The 13,048-nt window shown below is 37.5% G+C and overlaps 1 protein-coding gene across 1 annotated transcript in view; it reads left to right on the top strand.

Annotated features, from left to right (window-relative positions):
- Positions 1-320: 320 nt before the first annotated feature.
- Positions 321-13,048, top strand: part of epha4l (eph receptor A4, like) — a 95,342-nt gene continuing 82,614 nt past the window's right edge. Inside the window, exons 1-3 of the mRNA XM_039755851.1 lie at positions 321-506; positions 2,729-2,796; positions 5,565-6,228. Of these exons, the coding sequence (XP_039611785.1) occupies positions 419-506; positions 2,729-2,796; positions 5,565-6,228 (820 nt within the window). The 5' untranslated portion in view covers positions 321-418. The remainder of the gene's footprint in view (positions 507-2,728; positions 2,797-5,564; positions 6,229-13,048) is intronic.

Raw genomic sequence — 13,048 nt, 5'->3', positions numbered from 1 at the left:
TTCGTCTTTTACAGGTCAAACTCTAACTGGCATGTGCGTAAAAAAATTGGTTTTAATTCAGACCGAAAAGCCATAAATTAACCGTCATTAGATGGCTTTGCAGTCTTTCGTAGATGCAGCTTAATGATGATAACGTATCTGAAATACATCGGTTTGGTAATGTTTATTGCGCCCGATCAAGGGGCTAGACAATTGGTGGTAGCCGAGGGTTGTTGGGTCGGGGGAGGGGGTTGTTAATGATTATTTTGGCTTTTTTTCGATAACTACGTCATTGGTCTAAGAAACGCCCCTTGGCAATGTCTTGCTGCCTGCCTTCTCTTACAGCCTCAATCACTTATTCCATTGGGAAAGACGGAGCTGGAGCTGTATATCAAAAGCAACGCAAGCAGGAGCAACACGGACCCACGGAACCAAAATAATGGCTTGGATTTTATACTATACAGCGTCTGTTCTCTTTGGAATTGTCACTTTGACTTCTACGGCGCGGATTTATCCGTCTAACGAAGGTAAGAAGCTTGAATTAAGGAGTTTGCTGACTTCAGCGCCCGGACGTACGCGCAGATCTCTCACAGTAAAAGGGAAACCAACACTGTAATATTAATTCTGGGAAGTCGGTGCAAAAATGGATTAAGGTTCCTTGATGTAATTGTTACAGCATGTGGCCAATTTTATTTAGTCTTAACGATATGGCTAAAGAAAACAGAGACTTCCCGAAGAATATCGGAGGACGGAGTGCTGAAAAGTTCACAAGGGAAATATTTTACGACGCTTGGCTCTTCGCCTTTACACGGCAAACTAGTGGTATCTCAAAATTAGTGAGAAAAAATCCTTGATATAGTCATGACTTCTCCATCGGAGGCTTCGCGCTTGGGCACTGCCGGCAAGACATGTATACATCTGGTGACTATCGCTTCGCGGAACTTGCGGAGAAGCCTGTACTCCACCTGTCCTTTGCCTGCATTAGGCGGATGTTTAAAAAAAAACGTCCATAAGCACGAAACGACACATATTTCTATTAACTGTGGCAAAGTTTAGCATTGCCTATATACTTCAATTCAGGTGCATTTCGTCCAGAAAGACGTGCAGTTTACCAAGCAAAAAGAGAAGCAAGATCACGCCGGAAAGCACGGATATAGGCGATGCTGAACAAACTTCCAGTATTTTCCTGTTATTTTTTGTTTGTGCTCACTAATACCTCACGTATATTTTTATTCAAAATTATTTAAGATCATTATGTCGCACCTAAAGATAAGACTCAAGAAAGATATATTGCTGCTGTATGCCTAGTGAGTGCGCAATGGGTCAGAGCAACTTTCACAGGTGACAAAGCAGATCTCCGTTTTATGTGTTTTATTAGCTTTATCGGCATAAATAGTGCAGCCTAATTTATATTAATACGCCGCAGTAATTAGTGGTCGGCTTTGACTACTGGATTCATTGTGAAGTGAGTGAAGTCAAATTAATATTTTTGTTCAATTACAGAAGCTACCAGTTAACGAGCAACTAAAGCAACGCACATGGAATATGAGAACTTTATTATGAAATCCTTGAAATGTTTAAAAACAGGGTCATAATAAGTTAATACTGTCATATGCAAAGTATCGAACCGCTTTTGTCAGATGAGTGCAATATGAATAAACAGCAATCCGTTAAACTAATCAATGCAAAAGTTAAAAAATTAATTTTACTCTTAACAATTCATTAATGAGTCAGAAAAACATGTCAATCACAAATATTTATTTGAGGGACACTATATTTTGCTTATTTATGGTTTTCACAATTATATACATTTTCAGAAATCATTAAAATGTTGGCACAGCAGACTATCGGCTCATGTAAAGTGGCGGATGATGGCCTGTTAATGTTGGTCTGATTCAAAGAATAGACATTAATTAGTTTTTTTGTTTAAATTAATAGTATAATTATATTATGTTATGTATCCTGTAATACAAAGGCGGTTAATGTTCATCGGCGCCAGTGACCTATGATTTTCGCATAATATCGGGTTATGGACTCTTAGACAAACTGTGCTTTTAGCACATAGATCCCGCCGTTGTTTTAGTAGTTCGGGAGACTAAAAATTTTAGTGCTGCCAAAAATAAATTCGCAGTAGCAGTTACGCGATTTAGTCAACTAATGAATCCTATCATTAAACTTTTAAATAGTCGGTTCCTTATCTTGGCTATTACTGTTGCAGCTTGTTTAACATCATGAGTTTAAAGTGTTAAAAACTGTTTTACCAAACCATATTAAAATTATACTAGTGCATCAGTTTCGTAAAGTCATTAAATGCACAATTAAACACCCCGTCAGTGATTCGAGTGCCTTTCAGATCGCCAGCGCAAGCACAGATACACTTAACCACATAAACGCAGAAACAGACCCTTGCGGATGACCACAAGTCCGTTCATAAGATGGTGAAATTCCTGGATTTGACCATATTTAGAACCCTGATGAACAGGAACAACCATAATAGAAAATAGTAGGCTTTAGTAATGTAGATTTGCTTTTTAAAAACGTAAGTAAAAGAAGGAAACGGGACAGAATACTTTTAAATTTAACAACCAACATCTGAACAGTAAAGCTTTTCAGTGGAAGATAAAACCATAAGAATATTTTTAAAGCTGTGCTATTTGTGTTATTGTGTAGTACAAGTAAGACGCGAAATATTTCTGCTTCAAAGTGATGTTGTCTCATTAATTTTGCCTGTTTTTGTCTGTTTTGGCAGTTACGTTACTGGACTCCAGATCTGTACAAGGGGAACTAGGATGGGTAGCAAGTCCTACAGAAGGAGGGGTAAGTAGGCTATTTGTACAGTAAACGAGTAAATGTTACATGTTGTGCACTTCATATACACTGGCAAAATTAAAATGGACGGTGTTTCTGGTCTCCGGCGATATCCGAGAAGCCGATGCACTTTTTCCCTCGCGCATCCAAGAAAGAATGCCTAAGAAAGCACGTATTTACTTTAAATGTATCGCGAAGGACGTTTTTCAGAGGTGATTAAGATAGCAATGTGAAATAGGAGCGGAGAGAAACATCGGCTATCTGATCGTCTAATTAGTATATCCACAAAAGACGCGATAAGCAACATAGTACGACTGTTCCGCTCTTGGATTCCCAGGAAATGTGTCTAAAAGGAGAGGCGCTGCGAGGTGTGTGCTGATTGAAGACAGTCGTTGTTCGCTGCGTTAATATTTAAGGTGTAATTAGTAGTTAAAAATGCCTTGAAAATACCGGAAGCAAATGGAAAACAGTCGTTAAGTAACTGAAATGTATATCATTTGTCAGCCCTGCAATTTGTGGTCAGGTCGTAAAGAATTACATTAGAGTATATTATAATGACCGACCGACATACATTTTACCAGTTTGCAATCCAAGTGGGCTTGTGTTTTATTAAAAGAATGAATGTACTTTTACGAATGGTCACGCTCAAACACTCATAAACACACACGCATACATTATATGTATATGTGTATGTATATGTAAGGAGAGTGTTTTTCATGTGTACAGATTGACGTATTTCAACTCTTACCAGAAATCATTAGACATCATTTAAAATCAAAGCTTTGATTCATTACAATGCAACTGTAAATACAACCACATGCAAAATGAAACTTTTTTTGCTAGCATTAGTATTTGCAACTAGAGCTTGCTGTTTTTTTATATTTGGAAATATATTCTGATTGTAAATTTCTGGCCTGCACACAGTCCTTAATGGTATACCTGTATGGCAGTACTTTGTAAGCCTTTGGTCCAATCCTATGGAGCTTTCATTTTGTATCAGCTTAGAATCCATACAGAATCTAAGTAGTAAGAGAATTATTTTTGTAACATTGCTCAAAACATGACAAATTAAATATTATTACCTTGATTTATAAGTAATATCTAATTATGTAGGTATTGTAAAGATATTGTCAAATTGCACTTGGCTTCCAACAGAGCGACACAAGGTTTACAGTATATGGGTGTTCTAAAATGTGTCCCAAAGATGTAACGTCTATATGCCCACATTATATGGAACTCTGTGGAATACTGAAACAGAATTTAATATACTGTTTAATGAAAACAAAAAGTAATCTAATTGGAAGAAGCAGCTTATACAGTAGATATTGTTTCTTTGCATGGGACTTGTAAGCAGGTAGTTTAGAACAGTGAATAGTAAAAGTCGTTTTCTTTCCATTTAAGTGTCCTCTGCATTTTGAACACATTAACAATTATAGAAAAGGCATTACAGATAAATAAATAAAGTGGGAAAAGATATAATACTTTTTTTATGCATTCAGCATTTTGTACAGTGGTTGAATTAGTAGCAAAGCTGAAAACAGAGCTTTGTCTGTGCCTTTTGTTATGCCTTCATGAACTTGGCCGTAGTTCCAGTTTGTGTTCTGTCTGTGCACACTCGACCATCTCCTGAGCTCTTTTATCTGTTTCTGAATTGATTGACGGATCTCTGGCAATATGGACGGCCAACATTCAGGGTTGATTGCAAGCAGTTGCCCTTATTTGATGACAATTGGGAAAGGTACAGCTTTAACTTGTTAAATAGCATGCTCCTATCAGGGGTGCAGTCACAAAAGGCTGTTGATTTAAACTGGGCCTTTTATTTATCGAGTAATGAATGAATTTGTTTCTCCCATTCTCTACTTTTTCCTCAATGAAACCACTATAAAATTTTTATAAGTGTGTTAATTGTCAAATGATCTAATGAGTGGTTCCAAAGAATAAACTGTTGCATTGCTAATGTGTAAAGTCAAGCTATCAGCTTAATTTACAGCTCATGAATGTCTTTCTTGTAGGATGTTGGGTAGATGTAGCTAGTTTCATTGAAATGCATTGCATTTAAATATTTGTACAAGTATGCTGGCGTGAACAAATTTCAAGTGCATCAGCCAAATTTACCCACAATCGTGACTTATTTTACTTTGACAGTTGAATTCTTTTAATTTAGGAAGCTGAAATGAGATAATCAGGCCAAGTAGTCTGATACAGTTGTTCACTCACTCTTCCTGGTTAAAAATTTAGAAAAATGCCATTGCATTGTCTTTGCGGTATATTAAAGTACCTGCTAGACTGTGGCGTATCCTATTAGGATTGATGGCATGATGCTGTTGTAAATATTCAAGGGAGCCTTTAAGTTATTTTCTGAAAACAAGCTGTTGTTCTGGGCTGATTAATGAGACTCTGCTGTTTAAGCTTCCAGAAATATAGCTTGGCATGTTGAGTATTGATTTTTATATTCCCTAGTATCACTAAGCAATCACCACAGCACCATCTTCTTGAAGGCCAAACTTTGTGGTGTTAGCTATCTCAGAATATATAAGTGATTCGATCCATCATCTGAGGTAGACCACAGGTTAGAGGTTTGAATGTATTAAATGCAACAGCATCTAAGTGAATACAGCTGCCTGAATGTCTTAGGGCAGCAATAAAATTGGTTTAAGTGAGGAACACTTTGTAATCATTTGGCACTTTTACTCTAAATCCTCTTTCTGTTTTCTAGCATGTTAATGTCATCAAGATGAGCATCTTTTATAACTGTTGTTTTTGTTCATTGGTTTCAGTGGGAAGAAGTAAGCATCATGGATGAGAAAAACACACCCATTCGAACGTACCAAGTGTGCAATGTTATGGAACCCAATCAGAATAACTGGCTTCGAACTGACTGGATACCCCGAGGTGGGGCACAGAGAGTGTATATTGAAATAAAGTTTACACTTCGGGACTGTAACAGTTTGCCCGGTGTCATGGGAACCTGCAAGGAGACCTTTAACCTTTATTATTATGAGTCCAATAATGACAAAGAACGTTACATCCGGGAGAACCAATTTGGAAAGATTGACACCATTGCTGCAGATGAGAGCTTCACCCAGGTGGATATTGGAGACAGGATCATGAAGTTGAACACTGAAGTGCGAGATGTAGGACCACTGACCAGGAAGGGTTTTTATTTGGCCTTTCAAGATGTGGGAGCTTGCATCGCCTTGGTCTCTGTTCGGGTGTTTTACAAGAAGTGCCCTCTGACTGTCCGAAACTTGGCTCAATTCCCTGACACCATCACTGGAGCTGACACTTCCTCATTGGTGGAAGTGCGTGGCTCCTGTGTTAACAACTCCGAGGAAAAAGACGTGCCAAAGATGTACTGTGGTGCAGATGGCGAATGGCTAGTTCCTATCGGAAATTGTTTGTGTAATCCTGGCTACGAGGAACGCAATGGAGAGTGCCAGGGTAAGGTTACATTTTATTAATGGCTTATTTATTTTTGATTTTGTTGAATGTTGTAATTAATTGAATCCACAATGAGGCTAAATAGACTGAAGCCAAATTGTTTGTGGCTCCTCTGGGATAAAGAAATGAGATAGAGAAGTGCAATAAACAATTCCAAAAGCTCCAGGTGGCTTATGCAAAGCCTGTCTGATCCTGACAGTACAAATGCTAAATTGTAGCCAACAGTTGGTGCCACCAATAGCCTGTTTCTTATTGTGATGAATTTTAAGAGTATAAAATATATGCAATGCAAAGGGTCTGGGATGTATAAAGTTAGAGCCAGAATATAATTTCCATGAAATTAAGTTTATAGAGATGATTGGTTTAACACAGGTAAGATTAAAATGATGTTCTGCTACCAAGGGCTGAGCCATCTGTGTTTTCAGTTGTTTTCAGCTACTGGCTTTATGTACGCTTTATCCTAAAACAACTGGTAACCTCCAGTAATTAAATGCTTTATTGTTTATCTGTATTTGGTTGGCATTTTTAAGATTTGCCACCCCAAAAAAATATTAATGACATCAGCACCCTCCAGAAAATAAGTATAATTTAACATGTTTAAGCTCTATTTTTCTTATAATGTCAGAATTAAAAAAAAAATAGTAGGATCAAATGAAAGTTGGTAATGAAGTGCACAGTATGGCATTTACTGCTGAAGAAATTTTCATTACAGCCATAAAGATGCTATTGCTTTTCAAAGGATGGCTAATATATTACCCTTCCATCCCCAGCTGAAAAAAGGACTTTCTTATCATCCAAAAAGTTCACACCATTTAGCATACTGGGTCGTAACAGTTGCTAAAACTTTTGGCTTTGAATGTTCACCGCCCACATTTTCAGTGTGATTGGACGATTAATGCTATTGTGCAAAAATATTTTATGATGCTTGTCTTGGTGGGGTCTTGCCTTCCTCTTTTGTTTTTAAATAGGCAGTATTGCTTGGGGGTCAGTTTTTGGCCATTCTGATTTATAGACCCACTCTACTTCTTTGGGGGGCTTCCCTAACCTGGAAGGCTAATTACATGGCAAATGCAATGTCATTCAGGGGTGAAAATTAGTGAGTTTAACTTCTTTCTTTTTTACTTTCTTGCTGGTTGGATTTTACAGACAGCAGGGTGGCTTTTAACTTGCTTCATCGATCATTCTTCTTTCAGTTCTGTGTACATCTTCAGAAATGAAAGACTCCACTGTGGGCTTGTATATGTTCCTGTGCATATATGGCAAATAGGACAGCTTTTCAAAAACGTCCTTAAAAGAAAATAACTTTAAAAAATTATAAGGTAATTCGTAAGTAGAGAAAGATCAGAAAATTAACCTTTTTTCATGAGGCAACTTCACTGGAATTATAGAACAATTAAAAAATATTGAGAGGAATGTTCTTTAACTACGAGAACAGTAGAATTCCATACTTTTGGCAAAAGTGACATGTCTTATTAGTAATGAGAGGTCACAGAGTGGTAATTGCTCCTTAAATAATGCCCAGGAAATGCCAATGCTTTGCAAGACTTTTCTTAACATCATGAATATTTAACTTTTATTCATCTGTTAACTTGTTTAACAGGGTGGTGCTTTAGAACCTCAAGGCATTTGGGGTATGAGCTCCATTCCAGTCTTCGCTGCTGTTTGTGCTTAGTTTGCATGTTGATATCATACCGTGTAAGTGACCATTCATTTTCTCAGAAATGTGTAGATTGGATTGACTGGTGTCTCAAAATTGGCCCAGTGTGAGATTGGTTGTGGGTATATGATAAATATTCTATACTGAGTCTGTGAACCTACTGTAGAAAAGGTGGGTTCAGGAAATGGATGGATGGATCACAGGAGATCTGTTCAGGTGGTATTTACATAATTACATGAGTAATGTACATACTGTGGTATTCTAAGATATGTTAACTTTTTGTAAAAAATGTCACAGTGACTGAAAACAAAGTGACTTAATAGGATTGACCCACAAAGACTGCATGGGAGAATGGTTTGTGTTATAATACTGTAATTTGTAAGTTCAGTTTTATGAAGCCAAATTCTACACTGAAGAATTTGATTGCAATTGGCCAAAAAGCAGAATTGGCTGTGACAAATTGCTGATGCATTATGTTGATCCTTTGTAGAAGTAAAACAACTTTTCAAAGCAACTGTATGCATTGTTCTCTCCATCGAGTATCAAAACTTTGGCTGCTTTCATAGAGTGTTATGTTCTCAAAGCAAACATTGTTTTATCTCAGCTTGAAAAGCGGTGACTTTTTATTCTTTTATTTAATATTTCCATGTGTGGCTCATCTATAGAGTGTCGGTGTACAAGAACGAGTTCACCTTCAATGCACTGCAAGTGACATGGCTGCACAGCAGGGAGCCCCCAGTGCCTGCCAAGCCTTTTGAGAAAGGTCCTAGCCCAGGCTCCAACAGCTCTGAATAGGTCCTGCATCTATTGTTTGCGAATAGGAGAGGTCTAACAGGACAAACAGAGAAGAAGGTCAAAGGTGTGGCACTTCCTCATCCATCTTTCTCCTGTCAGAAGAGGTCAGAAAGAAGATTGATTAAGATCTCAACGCCTGACAAAGACCTGGCAGGCTGGAGAGACAGGGGTTTGCAAGAGGAGGCGAGGCTCCACTAGCCGCCACTAGCGCTGGTCATCTGCTGGGGTCGTTGGGACCTCGAGCCGGAGAATGGCACTTCCTTTCATAGTCGTCACCTCCAGCCGGACGTGTTAATGACTGCAAAGAATTGGGAGACGTGTCAACTTGTCCAAGGTGGCAGACTCCATTGTTCCAGTGGGATAGTGCTAAGTATTTGCAACACGTTATGTCTCTAGAAGCACTTTCTCTTAACACAGTCCAAGGAGTCAGGTTTTTACAAGTAACTGTGCAGTTTGCAAACATGTCTTGCAAAAAATAGGGTCTTTCAGCAGCTGCTTAGTATAACTGTTCATGGTTTTGGGCCTTTCCTGATTGATCAGCACTAGCAATGTGCTGAAGGCTACTTGCACTTGTCTCTGGCACAATGGGCTTGTTAGTTTTTTGGAGTGTGGCACAGAGCTGTTTAAACAATGTGTTCATACAGCATTTCTTTTCAGGGAAGGAGCTCCTTCGTACCTTTTGATAAGGGCTTCCTTACAAAATAATCACTTGAACGATGTGATTGCTTTTATCTTGGATGCTTTGAAGTGTGACTGTGATCATTGAGAGGAGTAATTCATTTTTACCAGAAGAACACAGTTTAATTATGGTTGGTGTGTGATTAGATTTTTTTTTTCTTTTTTCCAAAGTTTAATGGGAAATATGACAGAGATGGTCATTTAGACTCAAGAATTAAAAAAATGAAGTTTAGCATGTAGATCTGGGATGTGTAAAAAGTGGAGCCATATACTGTAGATCTGTGAGTTTTAACTGGAATCGTTTTAATGGTGGTCGCAATACATACATGAAGAAATGTTTGAAAGTTGCATTTGATAGTGCAAGATGTAGTTTTCTTTTTAGAATGTACTCCTGAAGATGAAGGTGTACATTACATTACAAGGCAAACTGCAAATGGTGTTGCAATACCAAACAGAAGGCTGCAAGTCTAAGGAGTTTAGTCTCATTCGTAAAGGCTTTGTGATATACTTGCTGTATGAGGTGCTGTATAATAAAAATACAAATGACTGTAAAATGTATTTTTATTAATGTTTCAATTTGCACATCTAGGTGAAATATGGTTTAAATCAAAATGAAGCAACAGACTTTAAGCTTTGAGGCTATTCGTAACTTTCTATTTGATAATCAGTTATACAGACATTACCCCACTTGTTATGTCTGCGGTGCATTCTTTTAATTATACAGATGATAAATGCATTTGCTATAGCTTCTTAAAATTGTCAATGGTGACTCTTGCTTACTAATATATAATATTCAAAATTAAGCATATACATATTTTACTTTATACATATCTTTATTTTTTCATTCATCCTCTTTTGTTCCATTGAAACAATCATCCTTCTCTGCCAAAACGTGCCACGCTATGAATATTCAAACCCCCGTTTTTATGCTCCATGGGAACAGGAGATGTTGATTCCCCTCACGATTCCCTCCGTTTCTGCTTATGAGACTTTTGCTCTGAATGGGGATTGTCAGCTGTCTGGAAAAGTTTTGCCCTTCAGTCCTTGCAGATTCCTCATTTGCATCGGCTGTGTATCCCCGCATGCAAACGAGCACGCCCATCTCCACTTTCACAAAGAAGATAAGAGCTTCCTTTTGGAAAGCATCGCCTCCCCGCTCTTGGGTTGTTATTTATGCAGAGTCTGATTTGGATTGCATGCAAATGAATTCTGCTCTGATTGAACTGCTTTGTTTAAAAGATGCATATTTCTGGCAGCATCCCATTTGCTATACTTCGTGGAGCCCCAAAGAGTCTTGCCTAATGTCTGTCATGTTGCATTTTGGTGAATCGCTCATATCTTTTTCTTAAGCATGCATATCCCAATCCCCACACATGCTATTGTGACAACACTGATCTGTATAAAGTGTTTGTTAAAGTGTTATGGGTCTAAAACATCCCAGGAGAAACTGCAAACATTGTTCTTTCCACATCTAGGTGTACTTCCTTCCTTGTAGAGTTTCAGGTGCCAGAAAACAAGTGGGCTATGTGGCAGCTGTCTCCTCACTCATTGTCTGTTTATTTAAATGACCCATCTAATCCTATTTGTCTTTGTGGTTTGTACGTCAGTCTTAGATGAAACCCCACACCAGCTCGCCTGTTAATTATTGGCCCCCACAGAAGACAAATGGTACGCTTGACAATAATTATAACAACAGACAAATGGTTATTACAGCTAATAGAAAGTTACTGCACGACACAATAGTGTCACAGGATTTCCTGTTAATGATGGTCTAACTTATCAGCACTCATTCATTTGTGCTTGTGGCCACGCACAAAAGTTATTTCAGGTAACCTTCCACATCTTGTTTATTATGTACACTGACGTGCATTCTTTCTGATTAGAAGCTATCAACTGCTTTATAGGGTTACTTTACGTAGTATCAGGAAAATCAAAAAGATACTTTGATATTTCTGGTTACAATGGATGAACAAAATTCAAGTCAAGTCAGATTCCACAGTGTGGAATTATGATAAAGAACTAAAACGTGTAATCTTATATTACTGCCATACTATAAATAAATAAATAAATAAATCTGGTTTTTAATATGTGGTGGGCTGGCACCCTGACCAGGGTTTGTTTCTTGCCTTGCGCCCTGTGTTGGCTGGGATTGGCTCCAGCAGACCCCCTTGACCCTGTAGTTAGGATATAGTGGGTTGGATAATGGATGGATGGTTTTTAATATGCACCTAGCATTGAATGCAAGACAGGAACTGACCCTGGGTGATGCCCTAGTCCACTGCAAAGCCCTCTTTACTCCTAAAAGACCAAATTGGGATGGTAGTTAATCTAATTTTAGAGTATAGGTGGAACACTTGGAGAAAAACCCATGGTGTGATCTGAATCCAGTCTCCTGGAACAGTTAGTGCAAAGCAGTGTGTCAGTATACCACCCATGTAAGTGCCTTGAGCATGGGAAAGGCGCTATATAAATAAAATGTATTATTATTATTATGTATCAAGAAGATCAAATGCATATATTTTATATTTGTTTATTGAAATCAGCCACATAATATTCCCAAATCATAGTATCTTTGGAAACAAGGCTGGGATTTAAAAAAAAAAAAAAGTGCAATTTAATGTGAACAAATTCTGACAATGCCAAGTGTGAACTGATGGTACAGTTCAATGGTATACTGTTCTCCTGAGCTATGGGCCTGTTTATTTAGTTCAGAATTATTAGTTGTTTGACTTACACCTCATATGAAGCACAAGCTACATCAAGCACTCCTCAAAGCTTGTCATAAATGACAAAACATGCTTTGAGTGTGAACGGAATACAAAATACTGGCAGAAAGCACTGGAAAATCTGGAAATGCCAAACAGAAAGGAATGAAGTCTTGGAAACTAAGTACTCTGAGATAGCATACTTGAATTTCTTTGTTATATTACACAATGTTAGAAGGTTAGGAGAATCCATAAAATGTCCTTCCACTTTTTCCTGTTAATTGCATAAAGTTACAGAAGAAAGTGCAAAATTATCATGGTATTGCCTAAAAAATAGTTAATACTGATTTCCTGTCTTTTATATTAATGTATTCATTTTTATAAAGGATTAATAAAATAATCCAAATTTATTAATTTCTTTACATTATCTTGTGGTCTTATCTTCTTCAACACTGTTGGTAATGAGATTAGGACCAGCATTTTCAATTGTAAATTTTATAATAGAAAGTTCAAAAGGCTAATTATTTGAAGTCTCTGTCCTTAAGGAGTATTACTATTTGTGAAATTCCCAACATCATAGACAAAAGATAGCCTTAAGCCATAAGCCGTCTTTATATTAATCACTGAAGTAAATTTACCTCTTTAGTGCCATTCTTTGTGTGTGTTTCCCTGTTGCTTCTGATATTGAATGATTGGCCCATTCTGCATTTTTGAGATGAGCACAGCTCTTTTATTAAGGTGAAGGATTTGCAGGATTTCACTTTGATGGCCACAATCAATTTTCAGACAATAGTATGTGTTATTTTATAAGTGGTAATTCAGATGCTTCAGTTTCAGGTGATTTCTATTGAATGAGACTTGTCCATTAAGTTGCCAATAAATCAATCAATCAAGCAATAAATAAATTATTATTTTTTTGTAACACCTTGAAAAGCATTCACCATTTTCAGGATATTTGCAAAATAGACACAATTACAAATTGAGG

The sequence above is a fragment of the Polypterus senegalus genome, chromosome 1 (genome assembly GCF_016835505.1).
Source record: "Polypterus senegalus isolate Bchr_013 chromosome 1, ASM1683550v1, whole genome shotgun sequence".
NCBI lineage: Eukaryota > Metazoa > Chordata > Cladistia > Polypteriformes > Polypteridae > Polypterus > Polypterus senegalus.
The sequence above is the reverse complement of the archived record's forward strand: the minus strand, read 5'-3'. Positions and strand labels throughout refer to the sequence as shown.